Raw genomic sequence first — 19,839 nt, 5'->3', positions numbered from 1 at the left:
GGGGGGGTTGGGCAGCTGTGCGAAAACGTCACGTGACCCACCTCGGGCACTTCCGGCCCCGCCCCCATGAGGCCCCCAGTATGGTGGCAGGGCCCTGGTGGCCCTATGAGCCCAGCCTGGTGTAGGTGGCCACGGGGACCTTGCTGAAGCCCCAGTGCTTTGTCACATCAGGGGCTCTCCCTGTCTTCTGTCTTTTGCATTAAAAAAATCAACGGTGTCCCTGCCTGGCAGGGACGTTTCCCAACTTGCAAAAGGCCCCTGGTCCCCTTGTGGGAGGCGTAGTTGTGTCCGTGTGGAGTGGGGACATTTCCCAACTTGTAAAAGGCCCCTTATCCCCTTATGTGAGGCATAGTGGTGTCTGTGCCTGGTGGAGACGTTTCTTGACTTGCAAAAGGCTCCTCGTCCTCTTAGGGTGGCAGTACCGAATTGCAGCCTTGATTCCTGGTCTAGGTTGAGACCCTTTGATGGTCCTTTAGCCACTGCGGGGGGGCTTCGTGGAATTTGTGGACTGAGAGGCTTGGGTGGGGGTCAGCCTCCATGGATCTGATCAGTGTGAGCACGTGCCTGCGCCCACCGGGAATCGCCATCGCTTTAGAGGTTGCGTGGTGGCTGCTGAAGGCAAAGGATCTTGGGCCTGCCTTTGGAGGAGTTCCAGACTACACCTGACAGCTAACAGTTGCTACCTCATACAGTGCTGTCATTTTAACTAAGGGTAAGGAAGTGGTGTGACGCACACAATGTAGATCACACGCCTTCTGCAATAATGCGCACAAATGAGGTGTCGTCTTGGAGAGGTTTACCTAATTGGTCATTAATGTGGATGGAAATTAGAGTCACCGAGTGGGATATTCAGTATTGTCCATTCTTATAGGTGGAGCAGATGACGGTAAACTGTTCCCTTCTGCCCCCCACAGTTATTTTTCTGGGTAAATGATTGTGATGCAGAATAACTTTACTGTAATGCATTAGTGTCAATTGGGTATTAAAGGAGGAGTGGATGTCTGTCATGAACATGTAGAATTATTTGCAGTTCATGGCAAGGCTCCTCTTTCTGTAAGCTAGTTTAAGGCTTTTCTTATACAGATCTGCTTCTCTGCAGAAGAGACCCAAGAGACCATTAATTAAGCCTCGGTTAGGCTGCTGTACCAAAATTATATTTTATCATAGGGAAACTTTACCTAATTTCTGCAAACTGGCTAAAAAAAATTGAACACTTCAGCTTGGATATGGAATTATCCGGAAGAACTAAATATCTTGCTTACAATGGACTTTCATGATGAAGATGTAATAGACTCTCCATTTGTGCAATGGAGAGTTAGAGGCTACATGTAATTACATCACAACTGAATGTTCATTTATGGAAATAATATATTTTAAAGCTGAGGAGGTTTTTCATTTTAAATCCCCTTTTTCAGATGTGCATTGTTTTCACCAGAAATCATTCTTGGGGTGCAACTTCACATTTTGGTCTCGGCACAGAGGTCTAGTGATGAACTTGAAATAATGTGCTTCTGTTTTTCTGTGTACTTTTACTTAGCACTTTCAGTGAGTGAATGGTCCCACTCAATGTTATCATGCTATTTAATTACTGAATATGTTTTGAGAATGTGTTCCTAATGCCATTAGATATTTTTGTTTTTTTTTCTCAGTGAAGTGATCAATATGTCTGTAAAATAAATTTCAATTTGTTATTTTTAGCGAATATGTATAATGTATAATTTTTCATTTTTCACCCAGCTCTGACTTATTCTGATGAAACTGTGATTGATGCAAACACATACACAACACTTTTCATCAAAATGACAACATGCCCCTTACGACTGAGCCTTGCTTGAATAAAAAGAAATCAGTTCAATCCCATTCGTCTGAAGTTCATACTGTATTGTGTTTTCTCAGTGGTTGGAAATAATGAGATGCATCATTAACTACCTGTAGGTTTTAAAATATTATGTTTTGGCATTGTGATTAATCTTTATATTGCACGATGCGTGGGTAGAGTTGCAAGTTCTTTTTCTTTACTGTTGTAGCAATAGGTTGGAGTTTTTAAAGTGTCAGGATCAACTGAGAACTTCTACTTAGCCCAGGAATCCCTTTCCATCTAGCCAGACTGCCTTCCTGTATAGCACTATGCAAAGTGAAGGATATTAATGTATCTTTTACCCAGTTAGGATTGCACCTTCTTGGTGGAGGACTCCTGGTGCAGAGGAATTTTGATTCTTGGTTGGAACAGCCAGCCACCCATTTGAGAGACTTTAATCTTGTTAATTTGTAGTGCTAGTAAGACCAAACTGTTAAAAGCAACTTTCAGTACCTTCTGTTAAGATATTTTGTAGAAAAATACGACTTAGAAATTGTATCTTGGGGATAAATTAAAAAAAACTATCTACCATTTTTCATGATAAAGACTATCACTGAAAACACTGTATCTGCTTAAAGTTTTAAATGTTTTTGTAAAGAAAGTAGCGTCACAGATTTCTTGAAGATATCTGTTAGCTGGAAATGTTAAGTTAACCTACTGCTTGTAAGTACAGGAAGTACAGTATGAATGAATATTTAAAGAGGCAGGATAACATGCTGTAGAGTAAGAATTTAAACAAAATAGCATTATATATGTGGTTCTCAGTGACTAATGTATCTTTACTGAGTAGTGAGTATGTCGTACTCTCAGGAGTTGTACACACAGTTAATTTGCAATGGACTGGTTTGTTACGTGTTCTTGTTGTATGTAAAGTGTGGAAGAATTGAACAAGATCTTACAAAATGGGAGATGTTTACAGAACCAATTGGAATCAAGAGGGACTTGCTGAGTGTAAACACATTTTAGGGGAATCTAATCCATTGCAGTCTGATAGTGTGAAATTTTATTTAGTAGGATTAGATTTTAATGTTTGTTGATAAGCACATTTGTTTCCCCTCTCTGATTTCAGAACGATAAGGAAAGAAAGTGACTTCTCAATCATGATGGCATCTAAACATCATTACTTATTGTGCACCTACTGCAGGAACTAGCTGGTCATTTTGTGTTGCATATCTCTGCAGATAGATTCATAATTGTCCTATGACTTCAACTGATATAGAGTGTTATTATCTTCAAATCCAAATGTTATATTTATGGTCTTGTCAATAGTTGCAGTATTTAAGCAGTTAAGAAAAACAATTGAAAATAGTTTATGCAGCTTGTATCTTCTGTCTCTCTTCTTACTCTGTGAACAGCTTTCGGGTACAAAGTCTTTCCCAAGCAGTATCTGCAGTATGAAATCAGCTAGATGCTTAGAAGCTTTTTAGAGCCCTTACCCACAATTCTGAGAATAGTGAGGAAACTACTGTACTTTTTACTGTATTGCAGGGACAGCAGAGGAACTGGAGCTGTGTGTCTGCAGACTCAGAAAGAGGACATTTCATGGGTTTACGCTTAATTGGTTTATTTACACTTGTTTGGAAGGATATCTTTGGAGCCATAAGACAAAGGAAATGCATATGGCTATCACCTGTTGTACATATTTTATATCTTGCTCTTGAGAGCATGCATTCTTTTGGGCATTTAGATGATGCAATCCCTGGTAGTAAATATAGAAATATATAAAAGGAAATGATACTATATTATACTGTAATTTATACTAGGAAACTAGCATTGGTGTCTTTTACATTTTTTGAATATGTGATGTGTGTGTATGTACACTCATATACGCTACATAAAACAGAACTATAGAAAGGGGCTGGAAAGAATTTCAGGAGGTCTTCCTATTCAAGGCTGGATTATTCTTGTGTAAGTCATTCTAGAGAAATATTTGTCTAACCTGTTCTTAAAAATGTTCAAGAATAGCTATTCTACAACCTCACTGGGCAGTCTGTTTTAATCCTTAACCATTCTCATGGGGAGGAGGTTCTTCGTAATGTTCAACCAGAATTTTCCTTTGTGCCATTTAAGGTGTTTCTCCTTGTCCTGAAGACAACCTGCTTGTGACAAGATAGTATGCAATATGCAAAAATAATAATAGCAGATCATTAAAACATTGAGAGGCATCGGGTATTATGCCTGAAGATGTTACAGATGTTCATCAGTTATCAGAAATAACTGATACAAATTAAGTGGGATAGTATGGAATTTCCATTGTGTTGAAATAGGCTAATATTATTATGCTTTGTTGAAGGGAGAAGAAGATAAGTTGCTTTCAGCAAATTATAATATTAGTGATTTCAGAAGTGGGTGAGGGGGACTGGTTTTCTTATATAAAAGCTCATCTTAGAAATATATTCAGTATGGTTAAGCATTGGGGAAGACTACCCAGAGAGGTTACAGAATCTCAATCCTTGAAAGTTTTTAAGAATAGGCAGGTGGCAAATGCTTCTTTAGGATGGTTTACAATGGGATTATCCTGCCTTGAGCTAAGAGTTGGCCTAGATAACCTCCTAAAGGCCCTTCCAGCCCTGTGTTTTGTGATTCTGTTCTGGTGGAGTATCTTTACAGGTGTGGGTTATTTTCACCCTTATGTTTATGGGTACTGTGATGTGGCTAATGTTTGGTTATGGTAGGCCAAAGCAGTCAGCCTTCTCTTTGCAGAATAACTGAGTACTGTCCTTGACCACTAGTCTGGGTCTAAAGTTGCCTGTGATTGAGTCCATTTAAAAAAAAAATTATGATTCTGTTTGTTGAAAAGCTGCATTTTGACTCACTCTACCCTATCAAATGCTTTCCTGGGTTTAGTTTGTCTGTTTGTACATTCTCATATACTGTTCATAAAGTAAATGGAACATGCAGTAGTTATCTGAAACAGTGAAGCTGTCAAGTATGAAGCTTGTTTGATCTCTGAGTATTAGTTGACCAGCTCGCTTACCTAGTTTTACTCAATGTATTGATTGTCAGATTTTCCTACATTCCCGTGGTGTTTTACAGCATCTGGGATATGCCCTGATTCTACTAGGTGCTTAAAAGGGTTAAACAATAATAATCATGTAATTTGAGTAAGTGAATTAAAAACAAAAATTCTAATTGAGACAAGGAATTTTTTTACTTTTTTCATCTGTTGTTACAAGGGGATACTATTTGTTCCATTATTTCATACACTGAAGCTGAACTGGTTTTCAGAAGGCTAGTGTGCATTTGTGAAAACAATTTCATACATCTTAAATTATATATCTGGTAATTGAGCTATTTTGTAAACTGCTTAAGTTTATTTTAGAGTGGGCAGGTATTTTAAGTACCCTTCCTAATAAATACAACTAGATATGTGAGATTACTTTCACACAACTCAAGTGGTGACTGTATTGTAGCCACTTACAGGTTAGACCAGCAGCTGCAGAGCCCAGAGCCCTGCTTGCAGACTGGTTTTACAGTCCATTACAATAATTTCTATTATTGCATGATTATAGTGTTTATTTCTTTTCAGGTACAATATCAGCAGTGCCTTTTTTTATTAATAAAGCAAGTGTTTTAATGGGCAAAAAAGGTTACATTTATTCAGGTTATGTGGAATTTCTTATGTGTGCTGGTGAACACTGTTGACTAAGTAGCTATTATTTTTCCTAAAAGTCTGGATGACTAGGGGAGTAGAATTCACAGGACCTCTGTGTTTGCACAGTGGAACTTGTTAACGGTTATACCATATATGGAAAGAGCTTACTGCCATTTTCCATCAATAGTTGGGGTAGCTCATACAGTGTTTGCTTGTTTCACAGTAGCAGCTCCTGTACCATGGTACTTTCCTCCTGCCCACAGCAGCTGCAGGCCCAGTCCTTCTTTTCTCATGGATTGCTAACCAGTCTCTTAGAAAACCTTGTGGTCCTCTTACCTTCCCAGAGCACCAGCTTAGCTAGATTCTGCTTCTGTAGAGAACTAGTGGAACCTAGAAAGCACCAGCAGCCTTCCTCTAAGCTAGTGGTTTTCAACCATTTTTTCATTTGTGGACCCCTTCGGAAATTTTAAACTGGAGTTGCCAACCCCTTTGAATTGTAAGTGTAGGTATTCACATGCTTTTGATTGATCATAGTAATCTTTTGCAAACCCCTTAGACGTAGTCTGTGGATCCCCAGGGTTCTGCAGACCACAATTTGAAAGTTACTTTTCTAGGCAGTCAAGTAGAAGTATATCTCCAGCAAGAGGCAGTGCCACAGTCAACCCAGCAGAAAGTTGTACCAGGTTTAAAAACTAAGAAACTAGTAAGGAGTATTTCACCAGATAACCCAACCAGACTTTTGATACAACAGTCTGAAGAGGAGTCTTTGTCTTGTGAAAAAAAGGGAGAATTGCAAATTCTTGGGATAAGCTGAGGTCTGTCTGTGAAAGCATGGCCTTTCTGCAGTTTTTGGAAAGCTGGACTAACTGCAGCAGCACATCAGATCACAAATTTAAATAAGAGTATATCTGTGAAACAAATTAATATAACCTGTACTCCCCAGAACGTGGACATCATCTGCTTTTATCTTGTTCCTCTTTCCTCCTATAATCCTTGCATCATGATGTTTGTCATCATCCTTCATTACATTTTATCTTAATGTTAAAGCCCCAGTCTTACAAATGGAGGTGCTGTCACTACTGACCTGTCCACAGAGTCCCATTTATTTCTATGGAATTCCATGTAGGATTGGGTCCTAAGGATCTAGTTTTGTAAGCTGCTTCTTGTAGGTAGTCTCTGAAGCCCAGGTAGAGCCCCATAAGGACCAGTAGAGCTTTGCCTCAAGGCTGTATTTAATAAAGCTTAGGAGACTTTGTTTATAGCCCCTTCTTGTAACTCAGTTGTGGGGCCAGACTCTGGTTTTCTTTTACTGGTGTCGGTGGCATCTAAGTGAAGTTCCAATATCTAGGGATTTTTTAAGCACATAGGGACACCCCATTTTTTTCTTTGCTCATGCCTGTGTTTGGAAAAGTGATGGGATATGAATGAGGGCTGTGCGAAGCTTCGGTCCCTGGTTCGATTTGGCCCAATTCGGTGGCCAAATTTCAAATCTGAATCGAATCAGAGAACCCTTTAATCTCTCTGAATCAAATCTGAACCCTCTGAATTGATTTGGAGATTTGGACATAGAGGCAGCTTTAAATGTTTTTTCTACATACCTTTAGGTAGCAGGGACTTGTGAGCGCTATGATGCTGGGGCGCATGGAGAGTCCCACAGAAGCACGGGTGGCTCCCCAATGCACTTGGCAGCAAACCCGGAAGTAGACCAGAAGCACTTCCATTCTACTTCTGGGTCCGCCGGGGAGCGTGTTGGGGGGGCCCCCCGTGCTCTTGTGGCTCAGTGACTGGTACCTCCTGAGTCACTGGTGGGGGTCACTGGCAGGGTCTACCCAGGGTCCTCCCACAGCCAATCACCAAGCCAGGAAGGCACAGGGAGTGCTCCCCAGTGCTCTCCCTGGCAGACCCAGAAGTGGATTGGAAGTACTTCCAGTCCACTTCTGAGTTCATCGCCGAGCATGTGGTCCCCTGCACTCCTGTGGGATGCTTTATGCGCCCGAGCATTGCAGCTTTCACAAGCCACACCTGCTACCTCAAGGTATGTAGAAAAAATCTTTTGAAGCTTTGTCTATGTACGAATCACTGATTCTCCAAATCAGCATCGAATCTTCAGATTCAGCCGAATCGAATTGGGGACAGTGATCCGAATCAACTAATTGAATTGCTGTCCCAGATTTGGAATCAAAGAGGGCCTGCTTCGCGCACCCCTCATAGGCACCAATGTGGCAGTCCTGCGCCTCCAGGCAGCTTTTTTTGTGCAGCTTTTTATAGAATAGCCTGCAGAAGTTAAAATTGAAGGAGCTATACTTTTTTCTGTATCCTTGCCACTAACTTGGTGTGGTACAACCTATTTCTTTTAGGATTTTTCTGAGTTCAGTAACATTTACACTCAAGTGAATTTTCCAGACAGAGCATCAGTTTACATATGTTAGCATGTGTAAACTTAAAACTAATTCAGTTACAACTGAATCCTGTATGCCTTAGAGCATGGAGAACAGCATGGGCTGCAAAATCAGCCCAATGAGTTGGGTAAATGCTACCATGGATATACTGCTCGCACCACGTGAATTAGCTTGGGAGTACATTGTTATGAAGAGCGGATGACTTAACTGGCCTCTGCTTAGTTTGTTAAATATCAAGAACTGTTATCTTACCCTGTCCCAAAAACTAATGATTTTATATTAATTTTTCCTAAACCTAATGAAGTTTGTACCTTGTAAGAGCAAGTGACACAAAAACTTCAGAGTTCTGCTTTTTGCTATAGACATAACTAAGAATTTTGATTAGGATTTTTAAAATTCAGGTAAATGTATAAAAAATGTCCTCCAGTATCCCCTTCCCTCAAATACTTATCTTACTGACAAGCATAAAAATCCCCTTTGGGCTAAGACCATTTTACTAATTTTTTAACTGTAATATTTATCAATAACTTGATTTCATAATTGAACGTTACATTTCACAAATGCATTTTGCTTTCCCACTAGATCATAAGATATACCATATGACTGAAGAACTTGAACAGCTTTATTTCATGTTTTGCCATTTATTTTGTGAAGTGTCTAAAAGGGAATTATATTTGAAATATTAAGGATGATTGGAATGGGTAGGGAGTTCTAAGACAAGTGGTTTTGTAAATCTTGATCCTGCCTTTCTCTATCAGTGATTGCTGTGTTGTAGACTAAAAGCAGAGGGTTTTTCTAAAGTAAAACTGAAAAGTAATTTTAAACATTTATGTTCCATATGGCTTCTTATATCCTGTTATTACTACTAAATACTTGACCACCCATTTCTTTTACTATGATGTGAAATCTTATTATGAACGAATTACAACTTTATCAGTAAATTCAGTTTCACCATCTGTCTTTTCACTACATGTTGTGGCAGAGAAAATCACTCTCGTATGGGCTACATAGTGGATCTTGACCCTGCTATGCATGTGGGTAACTCATGCAAGTATCCCAGTGAAGGCTGTACTTACATGTACAAAATTAAGCAATTAAACTCAGGAGATTTGGGATTCTCCTAATTAGGTCAGTTGTGAAAATTAGTTTGGTTTTATCTTGGGCCCTAGTAAACATTGATCTCTCTTGCAGAAAACATGCAGTTTGATTATGGTAGTTTGTTCATGGGAGAGCCTGAGTGATAGAACCAAGGTCAAGACTGAGGTCTTTTCAAAAATCCCAAATGGCAAGGTCAGTATCTTGGCAGCAGATTATTGGCTTTAGATTTATTGGACCCGTACTTTAATTAACACCTCATTACTTCCCTTTGCCTCTACAAAAAGTACTCTATACCATCAGGTTTTCTTTTCAGTAACTAGAAATGTGATTGAAAGGAAATGCTTATAGTGAGACTAATTCAAGATTAAACAGTTACAAATTATTTTATTACCACATGTAAACAAATTACTTACATATCTGATCTCATTCAGATTATGTTTCAAGTGGTGAATAATACGACTAAGCACTTATACAGTGCTCCAGATTTTCAGAGTGCTTCTCTGGCATTAATTAATCATCATCAAACCCTGGGGAGCAGGTAAGTCAGTACTGCTTATTCCCATTTCACAGATGAAGTGTAGTCTGAGAGGCTTCATTTTATACAAGGCTGCCTAGTAGAAGTCAGTATCAGAGTTTGGATTGGACTTGGGTTCCTGGCACCTAATGGTGTAATATTTGTCATAATTTTAGAAAGTCAGAACTTAAAACATCCTTATCTGGTAATATGCCTCGCCTTTCATGCAAATGCATAGTGCAGATGTAGAAATACCAAATATTTATTGAATATTTGTTGAGTTACAGTCTTAATTAGCTATGTGTATGCATATATATCCAACTGTGCACATGTGCTCAACTTTTGTACATGCCCATGTGCAGTGTTGGAAAAATCAGTTCACCTGCTTACCTACACAGTTGGTATTATCTTTTCTAGAAATTGAGATGTCATCTAAAAAGAAGTAGTTTCTAGCTTGTGAACATAACCATAACAGTATGAATCTAGTGACAGGTTCAGTCAACTGCCAAGAGATGACTCCAGTGCCTTCTCTGCCGATTGTAGCTTTTCCCAAGGTGCAGCATAAAGAAAACTGATCAGAGGCTTGACAGTTTGTCCTATTGTTACCCAGAGCCTGTAGGAAATAGATAAGAATTAGCAGATTAGCTTCACTGTGCTGCTATGTGCAATGTGAGGGTAAGATGGGAGGGTGGTGAGAGAGGCTCTTTATTGGAGAGGACAGCCTCAGAAAACTGCAAATGACTAGGATTTAGGAAGTAGCACATGTGACTCAGCCTTTTTTTAAGAAAATAGTCATCAGGGTTATCATATACTGCACTTCACAAAAGTAGTATTCGTCCTGAAGAACTGCTTGACATTGGGGTAGTGTTTGGGATAGATATGCACAGAAGTAACAGAAAGAAAAGCATGAATGGACATACTGTCTCTTTCAAGAAAGAGGGGAAGGGAAGTGAAGCACCTGCACAGGAATGGGAAGTAGATCTGAAATTGATAGGCATGCAGAGGTAAGAACCTGCTCCCATGTTAGATTATTTCTTCTCTTCCCATAATTCAACCCATCTTCATTTCTAAGAAACAGTCTGTTGAGGGAGTGCAGTGCAGTGATTATATCTGATGATTGTGAGTCAGGAGATCTGCTTTTTACTCCTGGCTCTGTCGTGGACTGATGTGTAATCTCAGTTAAGTCACTCAGTTGCCCTGTTAAATCAAGCTAATTTGTCTCCCAAAAGTGTGTTGCAAATTTTAATTAATGCATGTGAAGGGCTTTCAGTTCCTCAGATGGAAGATGGAGAAAAATTATATATATTGATTGGCTGGTTGGACAATGGAAAAGGAGTTGTGTGGCTGCTGAAGAAGGAATGTTTCTGTCTTTAAGACAGTGAAGAGTGTGTTCTGCTATGCAGCAGAGCAGTGTGTGGATATTCTTGTTTCAACAGCCTGTAAGCTTCATTATGCTACCACTGGAACCCTCGGATACTTAGAAAAGGAATCATGATTATGAAATGCATGCTCATTATTTGTCGCCACACTTGTATTAGCATTTAATACATGGCATTAAAAATAAGAGTACAATATAAATGTCTATGGTTAAAATCAGCTATGTTTACTAGGCAAACCAAAATCCATTATTTTAATTATATTACCCACCATCCCAATATAGTGCTGTATCTTCATTCTCGTTCATCTTTCAGCTGTGATGTACTACTAATTGGGGATAACAGTTGGCAAGTATAGGAACAAGGGTTAAAACTTAAATTAGCTCCCTAAAACAGAAGTAATAGAAAGGTTCAGTTTAAATAGCTTGAAATAATGAAAAATAGACCCAGCAATTATTATTTTTTATGCCTGGTTTGTATTCAAGAAGTAATTAAAACTGAAGAGAGGACCACTGGAAAAATTGCAAAATAATAGTTATTTAAAACCATACTTTTGTCCACCATTTTTTTTTTTTTACTGTGTGCTGTATGTACTTAGCATGGACACTCATAAGACAGTGCCCCCTTGTGGTTACCCGCAATGTAAATAGCAGCAAACGAGACAAACGTGCAAAAGCTCTTCAAGCAGGTGGCATGCTTGGTGATCAAACTGAAAAGTAGTAAGCATTTCTGAAATCAGATATGCATGTATTGAATCAAGATCTGGAGAAATATTAAGTTTGTGGGGGAGAGAGGAAACAAGATACTTGTCTATTCCCATTTAATTTTAACTAAAGATTTTTTTTTCCTAAAAGTAGATTCTTTTTAATAACTGAACACTTGATTAGCTAATGTTAAGTTTGCTGCAAATATAGTTTAATAGCACACTTTAAATATTTTAGTATGCAAATAAACTGTTGTTAACCTCATAGATTTGCACATTCATATATTGTTATGCCTAGAAGGAAAATAAGTAGGAATGTATTGATATCATTCTACTGTGTCTTAAAGGTAATGTAGTTTTGGTAGCATTAGTAGGCCAGAAAAACTGAACTATAACTCTCCTGTGCATGTATGTATTTACCTTGTCATCAGCCATTTAAAAATTACACAAAGGTATATGTTGCTTCTAGGAGCATAGAGTTAAGAGACTCAAAAGAGCTGGATATAGTTCTTTGCTGCTTATTGTTGCAGGTATTGTAACAGTTTGACTGTCCCATCAAAGAACATAGAAGTAATACATGATTGACTCCTAGATTTTTAAAACATCTCTTCAGCTAGTATGGTTATTTCTTCAGCCATGAGATATGAATAAAAGCATATTGAAGCTGGTAATGTTAGCACTTCCGTGAGACCCTTTATTTTATTGTTGCCACAGTAGGGATTGTTATTGGTTCCACCCTTTGGTATTCCTTCATGGAAGATTATATCAAAGAAGACGAATTAAATTAAAATTGATTGGTCTTATTGATTGTTTTTAAGGGGATAAAGGATGGTGGAAACAGCATATATCTATATGCTGTTGTACTGATGGTCCGTTTAAAAAAAATACAAAAAGCATATGCGTCCAATTTACATATTTACTAATTAAAAAAGCTTCCTGGAAACATTAAGTAGACTATCTTCTGTAACCTTTAACATTGTAGCTAATGGATATAGCCTAGAAATTTTCATAGAAGGTCCTCTAAATAATGTAAATGATTATGAATATGTAACTAGTTAATATGCAGCTACGAAAGGATTATCATGTAGAGGTTAATGAACATGCTGCTCTTATGGTTTGCAGGGCTTTTCTTTTTGTGCTTTTAGCTCACTTCATGCATGGAAAGTCATGTATTGGGAATGGAAAGCTTCCTGCCTTTTTTTTTTCCAGCTTCATCTTTAATGGGGCAGTTAACCTGGAACTTTCTTAAAGGATTTCATAAACATTTTTTGTGCACTTAATTATGTTGTGTACTTTGCAATCACTACCAAATCTGAAACAGTGAAATATGTTGATATAATATTTTCTGTCTTACTATGTGTTAAAGCAGCCCCTTTTTGTATATTACCACTGTTATGCAATGTTACTATTGAATATACTTTATACAGGCTAGTAAAGCTTTATTCTCAAGTGGACCTTATATTAATGTAATATCTGTATAGCTTTGTGAGTGTGTATCCTATAGAAACCTGCCTTCATGTCTTAGACTTAAAAATAGCAAATTTGTTAGGAGAAATAACTTAATAGGAATTAAAGAGGTTTTTAATTTATAAACTGCCCAAGCATAAGGTTTAACCCTGGAGTAAGATGATCAACTATGTATTCCACTGTGTAGGGTTTTTATGGAGTTGTGAGGCTGCAAATACAGAACTGATCCTTCAACTTTTCTACATTTGTTAGCTGACACAAGTAGTTTGATTTTATCTACTTCCCTGAGTAAATTTTGTAGAGTCCTCCCGTAATGGGCGCACATGTGCCAAAAAGCAATTCTCTTCATTCTGTTGCACATTTTTTTTTTTAAAGCTCTAATGATTTTGGTGGAAGTTGAAGATGGTGGTTGGGGTTTTTCTGCAAATTATCCCATTAATTGTTTTTAACTATTGGCATTTTTGTGGCTATTTGTAAAAACAGAATTTTCAAAAATATTTGGAAAATGCTTCTATTGAGAACAAGTCTAGACATTTAATTGACTCACAGCTTCATTACATTTTATGTAATTGAGTGAAATAGTCTGTATTATACATTTCAGTGTGTATTATTCAAAGTTCAAAATATGTTTTTGAAAGAAAAAATGTCCATCCAGTTGTGATACAGCAGACCACTGGAGCTAAAACATATCTTGTCTGCACTTACGCTATTAAACTAAATAACTTTCTGTTTTTAACTTAATGTTTTAAATGCATAGTCTTAAGCATATTATGAAATGGTTAACTTTTGGTCTCTTGGGGGAATCTGTACTTCAAAAAAAAAAGTGGGTTGCTTGGGTGTATATCTGTTTTCTGTTTAACAAAAGATGTACTAGAGATAATTTTTTTGCATTTAAACCCGGCAAAATTCATTTGTACTGTTTCAGAATAATATTGTTTGTGAAACCACCATTTGTAGATGTTATGATAAAGGCAACCCTGAAAAAATTTTCCATTTTTTTTTAAATGAACAAGCATGGATGTTACATTGGTTTTTGTTATAATTTATATTGTTTGCTTTTTTTTACAAAATATGTAACATTGAAAATAGATCTGCAGATTATACAAAATACTGCTTATCTTATATCATATGTCACATAATAGTTATGGAGCAGACGACGTACCAAAATATGAATTGGAAAGCTGTGATTTGTTCTGCAGTTATCAGTTTGCATTAGTATTGTGATAAAGCATGCTGCTTAAGAAGTAACATTCACATGCCTTTGCATTGACAAATAAAAATGTATATAGAGACGCTACCAAATCTGTAAAGCTACTGTTCTAGTTTCTGATACATTGATATTGCAGCTGTGTGCTTAGCCTTGTTTTTTCATGAGCAGTTATCTGTTTTAATGACAGGTGGTCACTAGCTGCCAAGAAAAAATCCAGCACTGGTAAGTGAAAAATGTTTGATTACATGCCTAAAATACTGATGGGAGAACCTGCTTGTGTTTTAGTAAAGTACCCTACAGTTATAATAATGCTAGCCAAACTCTACTAGGATATGTTAGGGTTTATAGTTTGAGATGGGTCTGATTTATTGCAGTGCTCCTTCTTTCAAATGTATACATTTTCCCTGTGATATCTCTGTCTTCTCAAATATGTTGGAATTTCAGTGTATATAAGTCTTTTTAAGTCTCCTTCTTCCTCTTAATTTTCCCCAAGTAACTTCTGGAAAGAATATTGCTAAATAGGTGTCCCAGATATGGAGTTGTTGTTTTTTATTAAGTGCAGCTGCTTAATTAACTTTTTTTTTAAATGTAGAGAATTTATAACATTTAGCATTTTTACAGCTAACTGTTTTTGATAAACCTTAATATTTAATGGTTAGAGAAAATGGGTTGTCCTTTAAAATGGCACTTTTTTCTCTGCTGCTTTTAATATGGTAATCTATAGTTAATGGAAAACATGCTTAGTAAATAACAGTTTCATGTGGCATTGGAGGAAAATGTACATTTAATGGTGAATAGAATCTTATATTATGAGTTACTGTGAGATATAACAGTTGATCTTACAGATATCAAATTACAATATATCCATGCTGTGTTTACCATGATTTTACTGAGAGAACAACAGGAGCTGTCTTGATTATTGTCTGCAGGGTTATTGCAGAATCACAGCAACTGCCCCTTTTAGTGCTGAGATTAAACCTTTGGTTATACACCATCAAGCATATAATATTTTAAATTTATTTTAAGAGGCTTTTTCTTCATGCTTGAAAGATCTCCAGGCAAATAATTTATAGTTAGTGTGTATCAAATGTTTTTATTTTAAATGCATATAAGCTGCAAACAGTGGATAAGAGTAAAAAAAATCAGTGCAATCTATACACATCATCATATTAAATTCTGACTACTGGCTTGCAGAAAATAATCTAAAACTCATATGTTTCACTTATGTTTAAAATTCAGAGACTGTCTTAATTTTCAATAAAAGCAACATTATAGAGGTGCCCACTGGTGCTGTTGTAGTTAAGCCACTATTTCCATAATGTACTTCTATTTTCAGGGGTTTTAAAATTGTCCATACACATTTAGGCCAGCATGGTTATATATACTGCTACTAGGAATTATCTGTGCCTACCCTCCTCTCCCCTCTCCCCCAAAAAGCTCTTTTGAAGCTCTGATGCATCATTTTCAAACAAAAGTTGACAACGTTTAAATTGTTTTCTTTTACTTCTATATATAAATGTCTATTTTTTGAAGGGTAGGTGTGAAGGATGTGTTTTTAAAACAATAAGCTACTAGAATTGGTCCATATCTAATTTTGGGGTGTTTACACAAAGAATTAAAAATCTGGGATGACAGGTTTTATGTAGAAGAGCAGTTACATAGCATGTACGTAGCTTTTTACGACAAAAATGTTGTTGTTTTTAGTATTTGTATTTAGATCCTGATTGCGCAAGAACTAAATATCCATCCATTTCAACTGGATGATTTGTTTCAGTAGCTAATAGTACAGAAGGCTGTTAAAAAGAATTGAATGAGAAATGAAGTTTTAGGATGTTCAAATTTTAATAAATTTCTCTTAAAATGTTCCACTTATAAGTCTAGTTTGCTATTTTAAGTGTAGGTTTGTACACATAAATAACTATTCAAATATGAAAGAGTATGCATAAGTCAAATAATTTTCATGCAGAGAGGCATTTTTATAAGTGAAATCCAGTTGTAAATAAGTCTTCTCTCTTTTGAAGCACAGGTATTTATTTTAATTTTTTTGTTACGTGTTCAGTCAGTAGACCAAAGTGTTCATTTCATAAATGTGCCAGTAGGTGGAAAGGGAGGCTGATTCCTCCCATATGCAAGGCTGTTTTAAATCAACTAGTTGTATTGATTCATCCTTTTTCTTTTTGTTGTTTTTTTGTCTTTTTGTTATGATGGTCTGGCGATTATGTAAGGGACAAGGATTTCTCTAAGGTGATAGATTTTATTGGACCAACTATATAGTTAGGATGGAGTTGGACAAGCTTTTGAATCCAAGGTGACCTGATGAAGAATGTCTTGCATTTGAAAGCTTGTCTAATTCTATCTCCACTATACAGTTGGTCCAACAAAACGATTATAATGTGGCTGTATTTCCAGACTTGCACAGTACAAATTTTATTGGCAAGGTATGGTAGTTCTTTTGAAAAACTGTTCTGTTGTTCTTTCCTAAGTGTCCTTTCCCCTAAACTCTCTCCTTTGTAAGGGTAAGTAACCACATCAGAAAGTTAGCTTCCAAGTATCACTAATATAGAACATGTGTATTAATGCAGTAGAATCTTTCTGGCTTTGACTAGAGCAGTTCCTCTAGCACTCGCATTTGGTTAATTGGTAGTGTCTAATCCTAAAGGATACCTTCTTTCCAGGCAAACAGAAAAATTGTTAAATTGGGAAGTGTTTGAGGCCTAAAATCATCAGAGAGCTAATCCTTTCTTTGTAGGAAGAAAAGCACTTATTTTCCATGCTCTTTTTTTTGTTTCTTAAGGATACTCCTCTTTGCATATCAGAAAAACAATAGAATGACTTGCCCTTGTTTTGTTTTGTTTTTGGTTCTATGCATCTTTAAAGAATATTCTCTCATTTTGGAATTTGAATTGTCATTACCATGTCATAACAAAGGTAAGGTTTGTGAAGATGAGCCCTTGGAAAGAGTATATCTGGAGTCCTCAGTGTTATTTTCTGAACTACATGTTCCATTATGGACTCTTAGTACTTGGTCTTTAAGTTTGGCACCTTTCCTGGGAGGCCCTTCAACAGCAGGTGTTGACATCATGCTACTTAACCAGCTGGTCATCCCTTGTAAAGGGCTTTCAAATATTTAATAGGATAGCAACACAAACAAAGGCACATCAAGATAAATGCTTTGGGTTTCAGGCTCTCACAGACTTGATATACAAGCCAACTGCAAACTGTCAAGTCATTTTAACAAATAGCTGAAAAGGTGTTATATGAATCTTGTTACCATCATGTCCAGATTCCTTATTGGATAGTTATTTAAAAAAGAAAAGAAAGGAAGGGGTAAAAAACCCCAAACCAAACTAACTTCTAGATCTGATTCAGGGAGCAAAAGTGCTAGCATCATCTTTATTATTTTTACATTGCTTCCAGTTTTCTAGTCAGCGTATTAACCAAGCAGGCAGTAGGCAGTAAGAAGAGCCCTCTGTTTCCTTTCGTGGCTTATGCACATTGCCTAAGATTTGCTTGATCAGCCTTCGCTTCTGTGAAAGAATCTTTTAAAGAAGGCAGATGGGGTAATTAAAATAGAATTTTACATTCCTTATACAAAGCTATCATTTATTTTCTTTCACAAAAGGAAAGGATGACAGATCTTCAGTCATTTTTCTCAAGGATCCCAGTTCCATGAAACCTAGTTATAAGAAGAAACTCATGTTCCCTTCATCCGCAGTCCCTCCCAGCTCTTACAAAGTTTGCTGTTCCTCAAAAGAAACTGAAACACAAGCTCATAACCATGAAAATAGGAATACCTTTTTCCTCTTCTTCTCTTTTTGGCCCTCCCTTAGACAGGTGCTGCTTATTAGGGGTAAGCTCTTGGCCTCTGTCCCTCCTCACCTGTCTCCTCCCCCTTCCGCTGACATTCGCAACCCTCTCCTTTCTGCCCTCCCCTGCCAGAGGGGTGCAGCAAGCACCCAGTCCTCCACTTTAAAAGTTTAAACTCAACTGATCAAGAGGATTCAACGCTATTTTGGAAACTAAGACAATGGAGAATAATAGTTTTAAAGGATCCATTAAGAGCCCTGCTTTTCTTTATCCACAAATCAAGTTGCCCACTTCTGTTCAACTTTTTTTTAATATGTTTCAATGGAATCTGAATATAGTACAGAATATATTCAGGCTTAGACTTAATATACTATCCTAAGAATATTTGCATAAAAAATGAATATGTGAATCCACTAGCCTCTATTAGAAAATTTGAGTTACATGCTACCCTTTTTTCTGTAAAAGATGAATCAGGAAACTGTTAATATCAAGCTTTATAAATGTAGTGCAGCAGGTCATGTACTATATTGTGGACTTGATTTGTGGAGGACACGCAACCAATAGATCACCCACTATTTTCTAAAAAATAAAGAATGAAAATTAATAAGAATCTGAAAACATTATGCTGTATAATTACATAAATAACTACACATCTTTCTAGAGTATTTTCCAAGCTAACACAAAAAGTACCACACCTAGTGTAAAGCCTCTATTTAGTTGTAAATCTGCATCTTTTAATAGTTATACCAATGAGAATGCACCTTCCTTTAGAAAACAAGTGTACTACAAATGAAAAGTTGATTAAAATTGATGATTAAATCGAGGCTTTCACTGTGGTGATTTAAATTGCCTTGATTTGAATCAGGCCACCCTGCAATTTAGGATAGATTGTCCAAAATGGCATAGAAGGTTCTGTATCTCAAAAATCTTTCATGATTACCTCATGCAATAGAAAGTTTGTGTGTAAGAAACTTGAGAGAAATGCTAGGTACATCTAGACTTCTGTTTTTTATTGAGATACTCATCTGATAGCTTCCTAGAAAGTTGCAATTATCCAGAATTCTTGTGGCTGAAAGGCCTTTCTTAATTTGTGTTACAGGTTTCTGGGTTTTCAGGATGATTTTTCCTTTACCTGTTCATTTGCTTCTACATGCTGATGTTAATTTTATGAACTAGATAGGTGCTATTTAACCAGGCAACTTACAGATAAGAAACTTCTTGGGGAGTATAAAAAATGATCTTTTGCAAAATAAATTCTTAAGATCTTTTCGAACATAAACTTCTCACTGCATGTATCCATGAATTTTCAGCTTATAAGATGGGAATTTAGGATCCTGTTTGGTATTGTTGAAATGGTGCTGTAGCTGTGATGATCCAGAAATTATGCAAGAGGCAAGGATTGTTGTTGGCAATATCTTTTATTGGACCAACTGCATGGTTAGGATAGGCTTAGACAACCTTTCAAATGGAGTGTATTCTTCATTAACATATTGCATTCAAAAGCCCCACTCTATCCCAACCATGTTGTCAGTCTGATAGAAGACATTACCTTCAGCAATTCTTGCCTCTTGTGTAATCCTGTTTGGACGCTTTAAAGATGTTGGCTTCAACAAAATCATGAATGAGAAGCTATAATAGGAAAGCTATGTTATAGAAAACAGTAATAAAATGCTCATCTAAGTTGATGGGGAAAAATATGTATGCTAGTTCTTCAGAAATTCATAGGAAAATATTCTCTGGAAGAAAACATTCCCATGTGGAATGGTGTTAAATTCCCCAGAGTATGCAAGCGTGTAACATTTGAGAAGTACT

The 19,839-nt window shown here is 36.9% G+C and overlaps 1 protein-coding gene across 1 annotated transcript in view; it reads left to right on the top strand.

The window, feature by feature from the left end:
• Positions 1-19,839, top strand: part of URI1 (URI1, prefoldin like chaperone) — a 58,347-nt gene that overhangs the window by 317 nt on the left and 38,191 nt on the right. The window contains exon 2 of the mRNA XM_019505634.1: positions 14,408-14,442. Within this exon, the coding sequence (XP_019361179.1) occupies positions 14,408-14,442 (35 nt within the window). The remainder of the gene's footprint in view (positions 1-14,407; positions 14,443-19,839) is intronic.

This window comes from Gavialis gangeticus, unplaced genomic scaffold, assembly GCF_001723915.1.
Source record: "Gavialis gangeticus isolate Ggan-Ray unplaced genomic scaffold, GavGan_comp1, whole genome shotgun sequence".
Classification (NCBI taxonomy): Eukaryota; Metazoa; Chordata; order Crocodylia; family Gavialidae; genus Gavialis; species Gavialis gangeticus.
The sequence above is the reverse complement of the archived record's forward strand: the minus strand, read 5'-3'. Positions and strand labels throughout refer to the sequence as shown.